The 20,665-nt window shown below is 40.4% G+C and overlaps 1 protein-coding gene across 1 annotated transcript in view; it reads right to left on the bottom strand.

Moving 5' to 3' along the window:
- The window catches only part of pik3r3b (phosphoinositide-3-kinase, regulatory subunit 3b (gamma)), a 133,834-nt gene extending 115,656 nt beyond the window's left edge, over nt 1-18,178 (bottom strand). Inside the window, exons 1-3 of the mRNA XM_028586891.1 lie at nt 18,121-18,178; nt 6,486-6,678; nt 1,559-1,644 (exon numbers count right to left, since the gene is read on the bottom strand). Coding sequence (XP_028442692.1) covers nt 1,559-1,580 — 22 coding nt within the window. The 5' untranslated portion in view covers nt 1,581-1,644; nt 6,486-6,678; nt 18,121-18,178. The remainder of the gene's footprint in view (nt 1-1,558; nt 1,645-6,485; nt 6,679-18,120) is intronic.
- Between the last annotated feature and the right edge of the window lie 2,487 nt (nt 18,179-20,665).

Here is a 20,665-nt window from a genome sequence, read left to right as displayed (position 1 = left end):
TGGCATTAATAATAGTCATGTAACAAAGGCGTTTATTTAAAATGTCATAATCCACAGTGTGAGGTCAAAGAAAAGTCTGAGGTAATGTTCCGGCCCGCCGATCTATCCGGTGTTGGATGGAGCTGATTTTGTCCAGGTCAAGCCTGGTCCGGTTTTAACCATAAATCAGATTCTTATCTGCTCACTAGTCCATCAACCTTTCTAACATCACCTCTGAATGAGCCAATGGTCCATACAAAGGAAACATAACCCCTGAGCAGCCACTATGATCCCTGCTACAACAAATATGTTGACCCTGGCCTTCAACAGACCAGTACACCCTTACACACACACACACACACACACACACACACACACACACACACACACACACACACACACACACACACACACACACACACACACACACACACACACACACACACACAGACCTACTGACATTTATACACACACAAACACGCACTGACCCAAAGAAAACGACCTCAGCAGACTGACTCGGCCCCTACAATCAGCCACACACCTGCTGTCTGACCTTTTCTTTCGTCCATAGATAGAGTCTGACTGATCTCTCCACAGCACTTTATCTCTGAAGACATACACCAAAGACTCACAAGCACGTTAAAGCTCCCCCCTGCGTATTCTTTTTTTAAATATCTTGCTTAAAAAACTGGCTAAAACAGTCTCTACACATTTGTGGCCTGGTCTATAATAAAAACAGCTGATCATCAAGTTCTTACCTTTTGTTTTGGGGGAAGCTTTAACCAGAAAGACCGAATATATCTTGTTTACTCTTATGCCACTGTGACGGGCATAACAAGGGTCAGGTCAGGCTACTTTTTTGGCTAAATACAGCCATTCTAACTTTAATCAGAGCAGATGACAATGTTTCTCCTCCATCAGAAACTTTTTATTCCAAGAAAGCATGTTGTTTTTCTATGCTTTTGGGGAAATACTGCTGAGGTCTAAGAATACGTGCAAACTGAGCACTCCATATACACTAAACCAAAGCTGCCACGCTTACACCCCCTTTGCACTCAACTGTAACGGTAATCAAGCAAAGCAGGAATGCAACAAGAAAAACAGCATGAAGCCGCTGTGTTTTGTTACCATAAACTCTGTACATCCGGACTGTAAATTGAACTGATGGAGGGCAAAGTTAAAGCTGTAATTTCATGCCCAATTTATCACAGCAGCTTGGGCAAAAAAGTTTGTGTTTTCCACATATTTCATAAACCATGTGTGTTTTCCGCTGCAGTTTTGTGGTTTAGCGGTAAAAATGGAAAGGGAATGTCATGTTTAAAGTGCCAGAAATGTACGGTGATACGCTTGAGAAACAAACTTCAGGCACTTTGTCACAGAACAGAAACATTTGAAAATGACCTGCACGTGTGTGTGTTGAGAGACAGAGCAGCTTTGCTGTGATTTTACAGTGTCCCAAACAAGTCCAGACCAAGCAAAATCATACCAACAACATACTGTTACACACCTACAACCACATATTCAGAATGAAAGAGTGAATGCATACGGTGTGTATAGATGGAGAACGTCTGTATCCTACCTGGTGCAGCCTGCATCTCCATGAGACCTCCGGTTGCGATTAGAGCCTCCAAGATTCTGACGTGATGCTCCGGGTTTACGTCGCAACTGTTGAACAAATACACAAGCAAATACAATGATATGTACCTGTGTGTCTGAAATAAAGTTGCATTGAATATCTGTTCTAAATATACTTTAAAAGGCATACTTTTCAAGTTATTCATGTCTCTTCGTAGATCAGATTGGCTTCATTCCAACGCGGCGAGCCAGACGGTGAATGGCGGGTTTGGTGATCCCCTGGATGTTCTCACGGAGAACTTTACGGTTTCTACTAACGTTTCTGCTGCACCACTTCCTGATTTCCCAAACTGAGGAGCGGCCCACGGACCAAATCTCACAACACGCGTGCGTCAATCCCGTTAAAAAGAAATTCGTGCCATGAAAAGGAATTTGCGTTAACTCGTTATTTTGGCTTTCATTTTGATATCCCTAAAGTAAATCAAACAGAATACGAAACGATATAAAAACCAATGATTAAAGGAACACGCCGACTTATGGGGAATTTTGCTTATTCACAGTAACCCCCAGAGTTAGACAAGTCGATACATACCCTTCTCATCTCCGTGCGTGCTGTAACGCTGTCTGACGGCTCCAGCGGCATCAGGCCAGCACAGAACATGCAGGTGAATGGTTCCAGTAATCCTACTGCTCCGAATAAGTGACAAAATAACGCCAACATGTTCCCATTTACATGTTGTGATTTATAGAGTCACAGCGTGTACAAAAAACAACGTAACATGAGACACAGCCGTCTTCTAACTGTAAACAAACCGGGAACTATATTCTCAAGCGGAAGAATATAGTACTTGGGCGGAGTGATATGCTCGCAGCAAGCCTGTCTGAGAATATAGTTCCCGGTTTGTTTACGGTTAGAAGATGGCTGTGTCTCATGTTACGTTGTTTTTTGTACACGCTGTGACTCTACAAATCACAACATGTAAATAGGAACATGTTGGTGTTATTTTGTCACTTTTGTCACAATTGGGAGCAGTAGGCTAGTTGGAACCAGTTACCTGCAGGATCTGTGCTGGGCTAAGCTAATGCTGGAGCCGTCAGACAGTGTTACAGCACGCACGGAGATGAGAAGGGTATGTATGGACTTGTCTAACTCTGGGGGTTACGGTGAATAAGCTAAATTCTCAATAAGTCGGCATGTTCCTTTAACACTTATAAACTAATGCTATAACATTACTCCAAATTAAAAGCCAGATAGACAGAAAAACAAGCATTGACCTTTTTTAATATTCCATTTAAGCAAGTACTTTTCCTTTGTGTTTAGTTGTAAACAGCAGGATGGTAGCAGGACGTGGGATTAACTCAAATTAAACTACAGTGTGTGATTTAATTTCCCCACAGCATGCTGCAGTAAAGCCCAAACGGTAGAATATGTGTGACTGTCTAAATACTTGCAGACTGCAATGTATGCTCCAGAACCATTTAGCAGTAATTAACATTTCCACACACACGAAATAAGCTAACATGGGATCAGGTCGAAATAGCATGGCATGCTATGAGACGCTGCTGCGCTCTTTATCCACCCATTGTGCACGTCAGAGGTGAATTACTTGACCAGGCTATGCAAACAATCAGTGCTTCTGACTCACTGACTGGCTTCCCAAATCCACTACATCTCCACCGCCCACAGCGCCGTGAGGAGAAATTCCTCAGTAATTTCTGGAAAAACATACGCAGGCGAGCTTGTGCAGGCAAACAAAACAATAGCATCGGCCTCGTTAATGCCGTTCTCTCAGCGTTCAAACATCCAGCTCTCGAAACTGCAGGATGTTGATGTTACAGCTGAGCCAAATATCATGTTTGGGTTTTCCTGTTAGCAAGCGCAGATCTTTCACTAGAAAAATATCAGGTCTTTGGTCCGGATCAACACAAACTCGCTCAACTGATACAAATGTTGTCGTGGAAATCCACAGTGGTTTATTTGTGGACTGTCACGTTCTGCCAAAAAGTTTGTTTAGTTCTTTGGGTGGCTGATTCACAAATGGAGTATTAAACGGGAGTACTCTCTCCACCCAAACACTGTGGGACTTTCGCAAGAGAAGTTGACCTGTTTTGATTTTAACTCAGATTTTAGATCATTCTTAAAACACCATAAAACACAAGACAAAGCAAAAAAACATTAGTATATCTGCTCAAAAAAGGTTATGGGATCTTCCTTGGCCCATGCTACAGCCTTCCCCCAAGTTTCATGAAAATTTGGACGGTAGCTTTTCAGTAATCCTGCTGACAGACAAACAAACCAAAACTGAAAATATACCTGTCTTTTGTGGAGGTAAAAAAGGAATCACTTCAAGTAATCTATATTTAAAGACTGAATTCAGAAGAAGTAACTGTATTCAGAATACCAACAATTTAATCTGCAACTGTAACGGAATACAGTAGCTCATTTTGTATTTTAACAACCTAATCCTGTTACTTGTATTCCGTAACTCGGAACTCGCGACCCTGTAGCTATGTATACATATATATTATATAATATGGGTTCTGGAAATAAAGTCACAAAGTCGCAGTGTTTAGAGCCAACTGCCATACCAAACATAAATTGACACTCATTCTCACGCTTAGTAAAGCATTGGCTGTAAACAAAGCAGACTTGCTCCCACCAGTGAATTGATGTGCTAAATTACTGTGTGTTTATGGGGGTGGGATAGGAGGACAAGAATGTCTGTAGATTTTTATGACTTTATGTATCTGTATTGTATACTGTAAATACTTTTTATAGTATTTTATTACGCCATCTACCTGCCCAGGGACTACGGGCGGAAACTAGCAATTTGCTACAGCTTGGCTCAAGACATCTATTAAAGACATCTATTAATGTTTTTTGTGCACTGTGCCTGTACAAATAAATAAATTACAATTACAATTCTCAAAAACAAGGTTGAGTTAGTTTAAACTGGCAGCCATGACATAACAAACCCATTTTGTCGGTACATTATCTGAGAGACTTTTGTGTTTCAATGATGAGGAACATTTAGAATTAAAACAGGAAGATACAGTGCCACAAGATCCTAGAAATGCTAACCCCATACAAGCCTGTTTGAGCTTTAGATCCTTGGCGGGACAGGGCGGAGCTAGACTCTCAGTACAGTGGGGGCGGAGCTTCATCATGGGGCCCTCTGCTACCAATTAATTTTAAAATTATAAACGGTAAAATATCTGATGAATGCATTATAATGTGTCACTTGTAGAGCTAAGTAAGCCTATATGTCAAATACGTTTGTATTGACGAAAAAGGAAACTGTTTGCCAGTCAAGTAAAAATGTTTCAGCACCACGGACAGCGACAGCTGATTGACAGCAATGGTGCCGAACATGTTTTAAAATTTGCTGATAAGTTTGCCGTTTGTTCGAAATACAAATTTAACTCCATGAATTTCGTTTTTTTAATGTGTCTGCTTAGAATGTAGTTTTTTGTCGCCTGGTAATTGTCATTGTTGTGCTGGTTTACCATTGTAACCATGAGTTAAGTGACTGTTACGTTTGATAAGAAGAGCTGGATTATCACAATGTGAGATCATATTCAGTAATTAGCTCCTTTCAGATAATAATCTGCAATGTGTCACTTGGCGAGGGCCCCTGTTCTCGTCAAGTGACGCAAGATCGGCGGTGTTTGAGGGGCCCCTAATTGGCACGGGGCCCTGGGGCGGCCGCACCCAAGCACCCACGCTAACTCCGCTACTGCGGGGACCCTTCCAACCGTTCCAAAGTCGAGGCTAGAAACTGTGCCTTCTCCATTAGGGACAACTCCGTTTTGGAACGACCTGACCGAGGATATAAGGCTTGCTGAATCAGTGACTTCTTTTAAATCAATTAAATAGTATACATTTTTTTTTCTGTCCTTTAAACCTGTCCCATCTTCCGTTTTCACTATTACAATGATCTAAAGCCCTATGTGTATTGATTTGTATGTGCTTTGGTTTCATCTGTCAAAGCACTTCGTAAACTATTGTTTTTAAAGGTGCTATACAAATACAGGTATTATTAGTAGTATTACTTCCACCACCAGCAGTTAAAAGAAAGGGGGATTACTTCTTCTGTCCCTCAGAGACTGATACTGTGATTAACAACCATGCATATACACCTGACTTGAATTTAAATAGATAAAAAAGCAAATGAAAAAGCCATTTAGTGAGCAATGACACACAACATAAAGTCCTCATAAAAGAAAATTATGTATGGAGTGGAGGCAAAAAATGCTGCAAGGTGAAGTATTATTTCCTCCTGGGTTGCACTGTTTTCTTTATATGAACATCTGAAAATGAATCAATGAATAATTTTATTAATGTCTCATCCTTACAAACGGGTATGCCCAGCCCAAATGGGCTTACAAGACACAATTTGTTATAGCAAGGGACCAGATAGCAGAATAGCAACATAGATTAAACAAATAAACCTCATAGTATTTTTTGCCATGCTTTAGAGACAAAAGTCGCCAACTTGTATGTACATTAAATCTAAACAACCACTCCATTGGTCATCATCAGTACACCAGGACATTTCAGAATTTTGAACAGACATTTAATTTAAGATGGGTGACCTTAACTCATCGTAATAAGGACAATATGTTGTTGTTTTGTGTCATCCCAAAGTTCAAAAAACATATTATAATCATTATAATCAAATCAAACATTATAATCTCCTGTACATGGATAAAAGAAAGACATTTTCACCATAAGTTGATGGAGAAAAGGCACAAATTGTTCACCAGAATGCACAAAAATGAAGTGTTTGAAGTGTTTCAACTTTGTTCAAAAGTGGAGATATCAACCCCCCCTCCCCCGCCTCCCCTCTACGTTGAACCCAAAGTTACACCCTTGGAATCCAGACTGTGTGTATGACTGCGGGAGTGAATGACGGGTGAAGCCTGTGTACCTGAGAGGAGAGTGCTTGAAGACGGACTCAGCGAAGGCCTGTCCCAGCGGCCGGGGGCTGGTCTGGCTCTGCAGGCTGACCTGGGCCAGGTGTCTGCTCAGATGGACCAGGAGCTGGTGGTTGGCCTGAGGGATGCTGGGAGACTCCAGGATCCTCTTCAGCCTCTCTCCGCACTCCTCCACACTCTGACTCTCTGCAAGACAAAAGCAACACCAGAGTGGTTTCTTTAGAGCAGGGGTCTTCAACGTTTTGGTAAGCCAAGGACTCCTTAAGTAAAAGTGAGCAGGGACCCCCTACTACATGTATTGTATAAAAAGAAGTTGCATATTAAACTGGGTGTATAATAACATGTAGGGCGGCCTAAAGCCTTTATACATACCTTTTAAGTATAGAATTCTAAACTATTAAACTAGCCTAATAATTGTTGGCATGATGTTTTAATGTTAAGTGGGGGTGCCTGGGTAGCTCACCTGGTAGAGCAGGCACCCATATATAGAGGATTACTCCTCGACGCAGCTGACCTATAAAAATAAATGCCTAAAATGCCCCAAAAATAATCTTTAAAAAACTGTAATCTGTAGATGTCTTTCATGACTACTTTAATTATATTCAAATTAAGCAGTGGGGATTTATATTGGCTAATAATATGTTGGATTCATTTTAAGACTTTTTAAGTTTGACATTTTTTTTTCAAAAATGTACAATAATTTGGTGGCCCCCTTGCATTGACTCTGAGGACCCCCTAGGGGTCCCGGACCCCCTGTTGAAGATCCCTGCTTTAAAGCATTAAACCAGGTTAATTCATGTTTCATCAAATGTTCTTTTTAAAGCCTTTGAATGCCCAATCATGTCTGCCAATAAAACTGACACAACATACTGTGGGTGCAGAATAAAAGTATACAAAAGTATTTGATCACCATTTTCTTTTGGCTGTATAGTGTATGTTTTTCCACATGCTGAGATTTTATTTTTCTAACCGACCAAAGAAAATATTAATTCTCTTTGTGAGAACTAGCCTATACAAATATTCTTACGAGATAAAAAAAACTAAATTTCATGTTTAACAGGACAGCGCTAATTCACCTCTAAGTAATCTGTAATTTTTGTCCATCAGCATTGCGTTTACATCCTTTAGTATTTATTGCATGCAAAATTAAATGCAAAAAATGCATTCTGAAGTTCAGCTAAAGCTAGGAACTGATTGCTTCATGGCCAGTGACCAATAATTCTCTTAATGTACATATGAGAGAATAGATTTAAAAAGAAATCTGAATCTAACCTATAAACCACAAGATTTTTAAGATAAGGTATCAAAAAATTAAAAGACACAAATGACAAGTGGATGGTTATCAATGTGATGTGTCACACTTGTTTTTCTGATACCTTCAAATATGGTTAGCATCAGAGATGCATCTACAGTAACGATTATTTTCACAGTACATTAATCTGTTGATTATTTCCTCCATTAATCAATTAGTTGTTTGTTCTATAAAATGTCAGAAAATGGTGAAAAAATGTGGATCAGTGTTGACCAAGATGACATCCTCAAATGTCTTGTTTTGCCCAAAACTCAAAGATATTCAGTTTACTGTCACAGAGAAGAGAATAAACATATTATATTCACATTAATAAGCTGCAATCTGGGAATTTCAAACCGATTAATAAATTATCAAAACAGTTGCCGATTAATTCCATAGCTGACAACTAAACATTAATCATTGCAGTCTACAGTAGTCGGCATCAGCTTGGGAGCTGTTGAAAGGTGTATCAGTTTCCCTAGAAAATATTAACATTTAACTAGCAGCAATCTGAGAAGTTGACTCAAATCCAATTAATCGATTGTCAAAATAGTTGCTGATTAATTCAATAGTTGACAACTAATCGATTAATCTTTGCAGCTTGGCATAAGCTTGGAAGCTGATGGAAGGTGTATTTTTAGGTTTTCTCTACTGGCTCAAACATTAAATTATGTTCGGATCAATTGTTTAACGTTTTACAGAAGTTAAAAAAAAACCTTGGTGTATCTATTATGCGATCAAACAAGATAAGATCAAAGTACATGCATCTGTGTCTCATAGTGCTTAGTGAACACCCTGGATGCCGCCTGCATGCATAATCATCTATCAGTTTAGGAAACACTATACCACTTCACTTATACATGTTGAACACAGAGCAGACGTCCCCTGCTGTGCTCCATCAATATCCATCCAAGCATACAGCCAACTGCTTGCTGACTTTGAGGAGATGTATGGCCTTGGCAAGATATCACTGATTTGAATTTGAGACCCAGTCCAACAGCCAGCTGATAAGCCAGCAAGCCTGACACACCATGGGGAAAATCTCAGGGGCTTCGTATAGGGATGCTTGTAAAAATTGAGCCAGCGGGAGGCGGCGAGGCCTGGGATAATACGAGTCCTTTTCTTGTATTAGCCGGGGGTGCAGACAATGGGCCGTGTTTGAAGAGGACCAGACTTATTGAGCGGCGCTCTCACCACAGGCACTTTACCACGCCAAACAAGCTGCGAACAAGTAGTGAACATCTGTGCCTGAGCCTGCTGGGTGCTGGGTTTATGACGGGTGAGACTCAGTGGGAGAGCTCAGATCTTCCACTGAACACCAAAATTATCAGCCATTTTTTTCTGAAACTGCTGTCAGCTCACAGACTACAACTCTCTAGGTCCAGTTTTTTTTTTATAGTAAAAGTCTAATTTATTTGAAAACATCAAATATCCTCTCTACTAAAGATAGCGCATTTCAAGCAGCTCCAATGGTATGAAAGGGTACACACTTCCTGTCTCCCAAAGGGGCGTAGCCTCACGAACGTTAGCTTACGTTAGCCTCTCTGCGTTGCCAGATTTCACGAGAGTTTGGTCCTGAGACAGAAACAGGTCTCAGCTGTGGCTACATACGTAGATACATGGAGACACAAACCTATGCCGGACCCTACGCCGTAGCCTGACGCGGCGACGCGGCCTGGTAGCGTTGAATTTCCCTCGACTCATTTCCTGGTTCTCCTTCTCCATAAACAACATGAAATCAAGGAGAGAGTTAACTTTTCCTGCTACACATTTCCCACCATGGTCAGAAAGCACAGGGGAGACACTTTGTTTCTCTCACTGTACCTCTAGAGTCGCTACTCACTCCGAAGCTAATCACCGTCACTCTCTCACTCGCTCTACCACACACACACACACACACACACACACACACACACACACACACACACGCTGGCCCTGCTATTCTCTTAAAGAGATCGACGCACACACCAACGCACAAGTATAAACTTCAGGCCACTTGCGTAGGCTACGGCGAAAGCTCTGCGTGGGGCCTCGGCACGACCATAAATCAGACTTTAGCCTGATCGAGACGAAACATGAATGGCCCCAAATAATAACCTCTTATTTCTAAACAATTGTACAACAACTACAGAATCATGTACTTTATTTAATCATTGCAAAGATGCATGACATAGGCCGTATGATGAACCATAATGAAGGTTTCAATAGAAGAATGACTGAATCAAATGTTCAAAACTGAACCGAACAACTAAATGTGTGAATCACATATAAGCTAAAGTGAACAAAAAATAAAAAGTCAAAAGAAAATGCACACAGCTACTTGTACTATGCAAATGTCATACAAGGTTGAAACTGGAAGTGTATTTTTTTGTGGATAAAGAAATGGACCTTGACCTGTAGCGAACATAAACTGCTCAAAAGTGGTCGTGCTGTCTCGACAAGCAGGAGCAGTGTTGGCAGAAAGAGCTTAACTGGACCGCTGCTTGACATAAATATACTATATAGACAAAATATATAAATATATATATATATATATATATATATTGTACAGTGATTTATGTGATGCAGTGTTCTGCATGTGTACAAGCTGTATGTATGCTGATGTTAGAATGCTGATATGTATTGACTGACCATGTCAGGTATTGCTGTATTTGGCCCTTTGTGCAGGAACTGAGTTCAAATCGATCCCAATAACACAGAGAGCTGAGAGAACTGACAGATTAACAATATATTTTGTATACTTGACAGCTGAGTGATTAAATAGCTGGAGAGGGAAAGAGAGAATAAGGGCTCCATATATTCCCACAGACGGGTTCTGTTTCAGGAGAAAGACAGCCTCATTCAGAATCACATTCATAATAACACAAACGTCTAAAGATCCAGCCCTAAAACATAACCCTACATGACATTATGACGTCCATTTTACTCCATTTGTCTAGATAGGGATGGGGGCTTTAAAAGAAAAAATACATCATGAAAAACCGCCTCTAAAACGAGTTCAACTCTCGAGCCTGTTTGGTTGTTTTTTGCTCTCTCGTTAATATTTACTAAACCAAATGTCTGAATAGCGTGATATTTCTCTGCATCTTTACTATATATTCTGGTCTTTCAATATAGACTATGTAAAAATATGCCTTGAGCTTCTCAATCAGACATGCAAAAGAAGAGGAGCAATGGCTGTATCTGTTTACAGTGCAGCCAAACAAACTGTAGACTGAGAGGATTCAAAGTCAGTCAACAATAACACATCATGTGAATTCTTTATGCACCTGCTTTTGTCCGGTACATCCATGCATAATTTCCTGTGAGTCCATTGTAAGCACGTCTGCAGACTGAAACTACTTTATCGAGACATAATTACAGAATGGAAAGACATTTAATGGCTACTGATGAAAAATTGCAGCCATACATAGTGTAAGAAATGGGGTTTGATGTAATGAATATCATAATGATTATAAAATATAAGGAGCATACAAGACCGAAGGAAGTACAGGGACACTTGAAGTGTGTGTGAGTGTTTGTATGTGTGTGTGTGTGTGTATGTGTGTTTTGGGTGGGGAGGTGGGCGGTGATGGAGGGATGACAATCTGCTGCAGACTGATGGGGTCATGGAAGTCACCTCTCTCTGTCTGACCATTACTGATCACACACACACACACAAACACACACACACACACACACACACAAACACACACACAGATAGCACTAGAATGGGTAATTAACAATAGACTATTCCTAAATATGTCAAAGACTAAAAGCATTGTATTTGGTACAAATCATTCCTTGAGCTCTAGGCCTCAGTTGAATTTGATGTTAAATAATGTAGTTGTTGAACAAGTAGAGGAAACAAAACTTCTTGGTGTTCTCTTAGATTGTAAACTATTGTGGACAAGACATATAGATTCTCTTGTTGCAAAGATGGGGAGGAATATTTCTGTTATAAAAAGATGCTCTGCTTTCTTAACACCACGCCTAACCAAACAAGTCCTGCACACTCTAGTGTTATCACATCTTGACTACTGCCCAATGATATGGTCAACTGCTGCAAAGAAAGATCTAGGAAAGTTGCAGCTGGTTCAGAACAGAGCAGCTCGTCTTGCCCTTCAATGTCCAATTAAGTCTAATGTAAACAACATGCATGTTAAATTCTCTTGGTTGAAAGTTGAGGAGAGACTTTTAGCTTCACTCCTGGTTTTTGTTAGAAATATGAATGAATTAAAAATACCTGATTGTTTTTATAGAAAACTTTCATTTAGCTCTAACACACATAATTACTCCACTAGACATGCCACTCGAGGTCTTTTTAAAGTTCCAACAGCCCGAACAAAATCAATGCAACATACAGTATTGTATTGAGGAATGGTTGCTTGGAACTCCCTTCCAGTAGAGATTGCCAAAGTGTCTAATATATCAAGTTTTAAAAAACAAGTAAAGGATCATTTAAGGGCCAGAAGACTGTAACCATATTTTTGTATTTAGTTTATGTATAGGAAGATTGAAATGTAAACAAAGATGTTATAAAATTGAAATTTTTATGTTCTGTATTTGTGTATTCATTATGAGATCTTATATTACTATTTGTATACATGGAAAGAAATGTGTATATCTGCAAGGAGACAAATATTAGTTATCTTGCTTTTATATTTTTATGACTGTTTGTGACTGTTTTAGATTGAAAATATCATGTTTTGTTTTGTTTATCTTTTTATTTGTAGTTTGTTTGTTTTGTCTGAAAATGGAGTTTTATGTTCTGTGTGGACCACAGGAAGAGTAGCTGATGTTTTGCATCAGCTAATGGGGATCCTAATAAAAAAAAATCAAAACACACACACACACTCACACACACACACACAGACACACAATAATGGATTGCGGTTGACCCTGCTGGTCAATACAGGTCAAGGCTGGAGAGAGAACTTGGCATGTCCATCTGGCCCCGCGGGACTCTGGGAGACTGGACAATTTTTTAAGCTTATTTTTTGGGGTATTTTGGCCTTTTATTTTTACAGGACAGCTGAAGACATGAAAGGGGAAAGGGAGGGTGGGGGATCAACATGCAGCAAAGGGCCACAGGTCGGAGTCAATCCTGGGCCCGCTGCGTCGAGGAGTAAACCTCAATATATGGGCGCCCGCTCTACCAACTGAGTTATCCGGGCGTCCAAAAGTGGACTATTTTGAAAAATATTTTTGCAAACTGTAAGAATAAAAGTAAAAAACACCCCCACCTCAACGCTTAACCTTGGTTTATTCTACAGTTATTTCATATGACATTTCATACGATGGCCTGAAGAATTTTGGGGTGATATATGAACAAGCACCCTGATCCCATTTCCTTAAATAAAAAAAGTTTTTTTCTCCCTATTCCATCTCGCTCGTGTACGTGCAGACGTTAAAGGTACTTATTCCAAGTTGCTCTGGATAAAGGTGTCCCCCTAATAAAATACATTTAATTGCATTACACAAATTCCATTTAGATGCTAAACAGATTATCCAATCAGATAGTTCCAGGAATGAGGTCAGTTGCTGCCTGAAACAGCTCGGGGAAACAGGATAGCAATCCAGATAATTCAATCAAAAATGGATTTCCATCGACAACACCACGACGACGACGATCTTGGAGGTTGAAAATCATAACAGACATCACGGATCTTTTTTTTTAAGGACAACACCAGAAAAGAGAAGACATGGAGTTTTATTGCAGGTGTGCTTGGAGTGGAAGGTAGACACTAGCTTAATAAACACAGGATTGTTCTGTAAAGTACTTGTAGAGACGACATAATCTGCGAGTCGGGGCAGACGCTCCCGGTGTGGTATGGCGCGTGGCGGAGGATGGAACTAAACCCAGAACGCATCGGATCACAGTTTCATTAGCAAATGTTAGCAAGCTAACACTGAGGTAAACATTATAACTGCTAATCATCATTACAGGTCTGCTAGTGTCTTGGTATCTTGTAAGCCAAATTCTGTTACAGGATTTGAGGGGCAACCAGTGCAACCATGTGTTTTGTCTGAATACTATAACCAAATATCCAAATAGAAATATATAATAATATAAAAAAACGGCAGAATAATAAGATTGTGAGTTGATGGGATCCTTGTAGTCCTATTAAACACAACCGTCTTCAATCTCATTTTTAAAGGAGTCAACAGTCTGTCTCTGGACGTCCAGATGGACAGTGGTCAGTCAGACTTAGCCAGCTGGCCTCTATCCTCACAGGCCATGACCCCGGTCAGGCCATTAAGGTTAACGAACACTCGCAAATCCAATGAATGAGAGAAGAGCATTAAAATAGGCATGGGGGAGGCAGGGAGTGACGAAAATAATGAATAAAAAAGAAAAATGACAGAGGGGAGGAAGTGTAGAAGGTTTGAGATGAAATGATTAAGATAAGTGATTCAGAGACGAAAGACAGACGGATTTTGAAAAAGAAAAGCATCCAATCAGTTTACCAAAAGACACCCCCCCACCCCCCAATATCGTATACGTCTCCTCTACAACACCACGGACAACGAGAGATTCATCATGCAGATGGAAAAACATAATAGACATCACAGATCCTTTTCATAAGTCCGGCACCAGAAAAGAGAAGGCATGGAGTTTAACTACAGAAGTGCTTGAAGTGGAAGGTAGATAGTAGTTTAATAAACATGTGATTGTTCTATAAAGCACTTGTAGAGACAATATTGATCTGCTAGTCTGGCAGGCAAGACACCAAGAAGGTGTGGTATGGCGCGTGACGGAGGATGGAAAAAAAACGCTGCGCAGCATGAACGCAGCATGAACGCAACCCCAGAAGAAAATCTGTGTTAGGGAGGCGTAAACTGAGACTTCAAGATTTAGGAAATTAAAACGTTGAAAAAAAAATATATACTGTATATCTTCCACCTGAAACCTAAAAAGCAACATGTTTCAGACTGAAACGTCCTGCTGACCTGTAATCCCAAAACATCCCATATATTCTCCTCTCTTTCAATTAGGTTTAGACACTTAGGCAACACGATCCTCATGTCTTTCTTTGTAAATATTAGAGCAAATATAATGCCATTATTATTATTATTATTATTATTATTATTATTATTATTATTATTATTATTATTATTATCCCATTCATGCATTTTGCTAACTATAACTGAGCTTCTTCCCATGGAGTCTGAATGTTTTCTTGCCTGGCAGATTTCCTCGGATTGTGGTGGCACCTGGATTGTGGTTGCAGCCGCTGCCGTGGTCCTGCCCGACGCCTTGTTTCGCCCTGTACTGCTACTATTAGTACTAGTCATAGTTCTATATCTTGATTGTTACTATAATTGCCACTGTTCATCATACCAACTGATTTAATTATTATGAATCATATTTCCATAGAGCTGTATCAGCGTCTCTGTGTCCCAACCGGCAGCGTCAGATGGCTGCCAACCAAGAGCCTGGTTGCATCCGAGGATTCTTCCTATTTAAAGGAAGTTTTTACTCGCCACTGTCGCACCAAATTCTTGCTCTTGGGGGGGAATGGTTGGTTCATTGTTCTTTACAGAGTGTGGTCTAGACATACTTTATCTGTAAAGTGTCCTGAGATAACTTCTGTTAGGATTTGACACTTTACATAAAACTTAATTGAATGATAACAAAAGGCCGATTGTGGTCATGATGTTGCAGGAACACATGGGAGGAAGATTATGGGAGGATGATAACATAATGTAATTATTCTGTCGCTAAAAAACCCCAAAAAGGCATAAATATTACTCTGAAATAGAACATGATTGGACCAAATTGAGGATTTAATGGAGTTTGAATCTGTGGTGACGCACATTAACTTGTATTTCTAGATTGAATTTAGCTTCAACCAACACATTGTGAAGCCATGTTCAAATTGATTTTGAATCTTTTTACACACATATCACCCATGGTATCTGATCTCAAGATCTCGTATTTTTTGGGGGCAGTTGAACAAACGTGTGTAATGAATGTCCCACTGGTGGGTCAGTGGGGTTGAAAAGGTATCTGATTATTCCTTCCAACTCTGGACATTTTATATCTTTCTTTCTAACAATGTGTTGGGAAACGACTCGTCTCCCAGAGAACAGGACAGCCGCAGGAGAGGTAACAATTAAAAAGGAATGAGACGGGGATTTCTCAATGATTAGACCAAGATGGGAGAGGCAGTAACTGTCTTCATACGCGGTAAACTTGATTCCATCCATATGGATATTTCACAAGCCATTATAACCTGACTTCTCATCATTACTCTGTTGATGCACTCATGCCAATGCTGCATGCTTACATTTCTTTGGGTTTTGGACTGTAGGTAGAAAAAAAATCATTATCATTTCATTCCAATAGTAAAAGATTATTCAAATAATGGAAGAAATAACTAATTATTAATAAATAATACAGATAATGTGTTGCAGCCCAAGTTAAGACAAAGTTTATTCATTTTTGTAACTGTATGTTTGGGGATATTATAATGATCAAGGCACCTCCAAACCTCTGACTTAATGCCCCAATCTCTGATTTGTTCAGCAATTCAGAGGTCTTTTTTTTTTGCTCAATGGCAGCTGAAAAAAACATCTGAGCCAATCCAAGCTTTGTAGGAAGGATTTAGAATGTGGATGCCATCTTTCTGTGCTCGAGCCAAGAAAAATGGAGACAAGTATGGATGAGATCTACAAAGCTGTGTTGGTTGTTTTAAGTCAGATTAATAGAAATCAATAAATTGCTTTTTAAAGGCTGACTGCTTAGGCAAAAATAACCTGCTACAATGAACACAATGAATAATAGAGAGAAAATGAATTGGTAATTTAGCCTTATTATCAGGCTACAGGTGACCATCATCAGGTGATGGCAAGTGAAAAAGCAGGCTTGTATGTTGCCGCTGAATATGTGCAGCTATATGTTGACGGATGAATATATGCAGTAGACCATCTGGTATGTAGACCTGAAGGCTGAGTGAACTGTTGACTTAAATGGCAGCTCTGAAACAAGAAGAAGCAGGAACGGACACAAAGAATTCTCACCACACGCCCCTCGAGCAAATAGTTTATTTTTTAATGTCCTCTTAATATTAGTGCGTGACTTATCCTTACTGTATAATACCCTCAGATTTCACAGAAGAAATCCCTGTGTGCTCCTCAGGTGACCCCTTCCTAAATAAGAAGTTGAATTTCAATGGGCTTAACCTTGGCCGACCTGCGGTGAAACACTTGCTGCATCCTTCCAAAGTGGTTTATCTTGACTTAAAATGTTTCCATGAATAAGTAAAATAAAAAAAAGGGTTGCTACTTCACTTAACGGGGCGAGGACCACGAGGAAGAGAAAATCACTTTCATTATTGAGGGGGTTTTCAGCCAGAGATCATGTCGAGGAGCTTAGTCGAGTAATATTTTGGGGAGAGGTTGCAGGGAAGCTGGTGCGAACGATGCCTCTGTGCCGACGAACACACGCTAACACGCACGACGCTAATACACACTGGTCTTTGACTTACTTTTATATTTCCACACACTGGCACGCACACCACCCATGCAAGGCACGGAAAGTCCAAAAGTCAAGGTAGAATTAATTAAAAATACATAAGAGTCGAGAGTCCCTAAAAGCCTGAGAGAGGAGGGCCGGCTGGGCAAGGTGCACTGCAGGTGAAAGGGTGAACAGGCAGGTCAGCTGTACAGAAAGTCAGAACAGAGAGAGAGAGAGAGAGAAAGAACTTGGCAACCGGCCACGTTTCTGCTCGGAGTTCATTTTATTGAACCCTGAAGCTGTCGGGGGGGTTAGCAGAAATTTGATGCTGACGAGAGGGAACGGCCTTGTCGTCTTTACATCCAGATGTGGCAGAAATCTGTCAGGTGTGAAGAGTGTTGGCGCTCATGATGGGCGGGATAAAAAAATGCAGTGCATGAGAATGGAGAGCGTGTGACTGAGGATGCAGCTGAAGGTCTAAACTTGCATCATGCACCAGCTATTAAAATGCTACCTTTAGCTACATGGAAGACTGTCATAATTGTGTTGTTAGTTTTGCTTCCAAAGCCTTTTAGAAATCATTCTAACTTTGAGCCTTTCCTGGTTTGACTGAATTTTATTTATAATCACTTTTCATTGCAAAAGCAAGGGTCGATTTACTCAAATAAAATAAATAAATACATGTTAAGAAAGACTTCCATGCAGATATATTAGTTCTGCTTTTATTTTTCTAGGTTTGCCTCCATATGCATATATACCACGAGAGGTACAGTAAGTAAAATGTTGTGATTTTTGTGGTTTGAGTGACTCTTTAATGTTGCCAGGGCTAACAGCAGATCACAACTGTGTGTGTGTGTGTGTGTGTGTGTGTGTGTGTTGCGGTGTACCAGTGTACCTTGAGCGGTGTAGACCAGCTCGCTGTAGACTGTGGCGGGGATGATGGGGGCGGTCAGGTCCTGAAGGAAACCTCTAAGAGCATCAGTCAGAGAAACCACATCATACTGGTCCAGGTCCACTGAGACTGGATCTAAAAGGACAAAAGAAAGAGAGGGGGACAAAGGGGAAGTGTTAGCAATGATGTATATGATCGGAGGCCTAAGCATTAATGAGTTATTGAGAACACAGGCCTACTAAGGGGACAAGCACAGGGACCCAGATGTTGAGCTGGCCCTTAAACAGAGCCTGTGAAAAAAATGTAATGTTGGTTGTCTGGCATTGCAAGACCTTCCTCCACAGCGCTGCGGAGAAGGGTCTGGCGAGTCCGCACAGCATTCTGGGATGGCAGAAAAACGTGCTCTGGTTTATTGGCATTTCTTTAAACCAATCACAATTGTCTCAGGCAGTGCTAAGTGCAAAGACAGAGCCACGGTGCCTCTGCAAAATAGTATCGGGGAAGGAACTTTTCACTGTTTTGGTGAAACATTCAAAAGTAGTTTTAGTCGTGCAACAGAAAACTCAGATTGGACAGATAGTCTAGCTAGCTGTCTGGATTTACCCTGCAGAGATCTGAGGAGCAGTTAACCATAGTCCTCACAAATCCACCGGAGTTTGGAAAAGGTAATGGAAATCTGGCATGCAAAATGTACATCCGGCTGACTTTCCAGCGGCACCGGAGCTATCCCAGAAGTGGAACGTCGATGATGTAGAACAGAATGTTGGAGACTATCAAGGACTCATAGAGGTCTTCTAAAAGAGCCAGATCTGCCATTGCTGATAAGTGATCAACTGATGACTTCTCCTTCTCCTGATAAACTGAGTATATGCTGCACCGCAAGGCCACGCTGACTCAGAAACTTGCGTACACGAGTTCAGACCAGACGTGAGATTTGATCGCAGCCTACGCTCACGTCCAAATTGATAAATGCCGAGCTTTGCGTAGGAATCGGCGTACGCCCGTCGTACGCCTGTTTAAGGTCGTACGCACGTTTCATAAATGAGGGCCAGTGTGTTCATGTTTCACTAAAGTAAAAATAAACATAGTCATTAGTTAAGAGATCTGGAACCCTGCTAAGAAAATGTCTACTGACTATTGGATCATAGTTATGTTATCCTGAAATATACGTACTATACCTCCCTTAAAATAGTGCTGTGGATATTTATAATCCCAATTGAATGAATATTAATCATTTTAATTTCGCTTCCAACACAAATGATTCAGACAGATTGTCGTGACCTTTATTGAGCTTCTTTCCTGCTCTTCAGAGGATGAACCCTTGTAGTTTTGTGGGAGTGGAGTACAAGTTAATATTGTATTGTAGTTTTTTTACAGATTTTTTTGGAGTGTACAGAATTATCTGAATTTCTCTGGAAACGGGTAAATAACCATAACAAAGACTTAAATCAACCAAAGTGTGACTGTACACAATTTGCTAGCTCAGAAAGTAAATGTACTGTTAAGTTAACTAATGGGGTTCTAGCTTTGGCCAGAAACTCTATATTACAATAATAATTGTTGCATTGGGTCAGTGCTAATCTAACTGCTCAGAGTGTGTCAAGTCTCACGGACAGTTGTCTCTGGGAAAAAGTAATACCGTCACTTAGCCATAGATAAAAAAAAAAAAAAATGCTGAGATGTCCAACACAAAGATAATTTACAAATCTATCCACCGGTAGACAAAACAACTGAAAAGAATCCTGCGTGTGTCAGCGTGAGCATGCTCAAGCAGATTAGCAAAGGACAAACCAAATGGTGCCACACGTTTTTTCCTTTCTCCATCTTTCACCTCAACCTTCCTCTCTACTCTACCTCCACTTGTCCTTCCCCATATCTGCTCGTAACCTTCCACCCCCTCCTTGACATTTTGCCTGTTTTGCATTTTATCTTTCATCGTTCTACACCAGCTCCACTTGCTCCTATTTTTGCTTTCTTTTCCTTCTTTCTCTTTCTTTTCTCTTCACCTTGTGGAATGGTCTAAACACTGAAATCAAACAGAGCCATAATATTATACAGTTAAAAAAATTATTCAAGGAAACAATACTTATTAAATTATTTTTTTGGTTGATAGATATGAAATGGGGAGAGTGATGGGGGATGACACGCAGCAAAGGGCAGCATGTCGGATTCAAACCTGCCAAAGGAAACAATACTAATATATTTAAGCTTTAGTGCGTAACTTTTTGATATTAATGAACGTCCGTTACATTCAAGCCGTTGTCAAATGAATTACTACAAAGCTAATTAAGACTCTCAGCTCCACACAACTCTCTCTGGATTTCTCAGTAGGACTATGTTCAGAAGATTGTGGTGTCCGGCGACTTTCGAGCGCAGAAACTCAAGTGAAGATAATGACCTCTTCTGAAGAGTCCATCACGTTTTTTTTAATCCTCCGTGTTATCCATGGCTACTAGCAACTGCGTGGAGGAGGGGTGGGGGTCGCGGTGCGCTGTCACAGAAGACTTGTATCATGTGGACGCGCCAACAGTGTTGTTGTCAGTACTTA

Source organism: Perca flavescens, chromosome 9 (genome assembly GCF_004354835.1).
Source record: "Perca flavescens isolate YP-PL-M2 chromosome 9, PFLA_1.0, whole genome shotgun sequence".
NCBI lineage: Eukaryota > Metazoa > Chordata > Actinopteri > Perciformes > Percidae > Perca > Perca flavescens.
The sequence above is the reverse complement of the archived record's forward strand: the minus strand, read 5'-3'. Positions and strand labels throughout refer to the sequence as shown.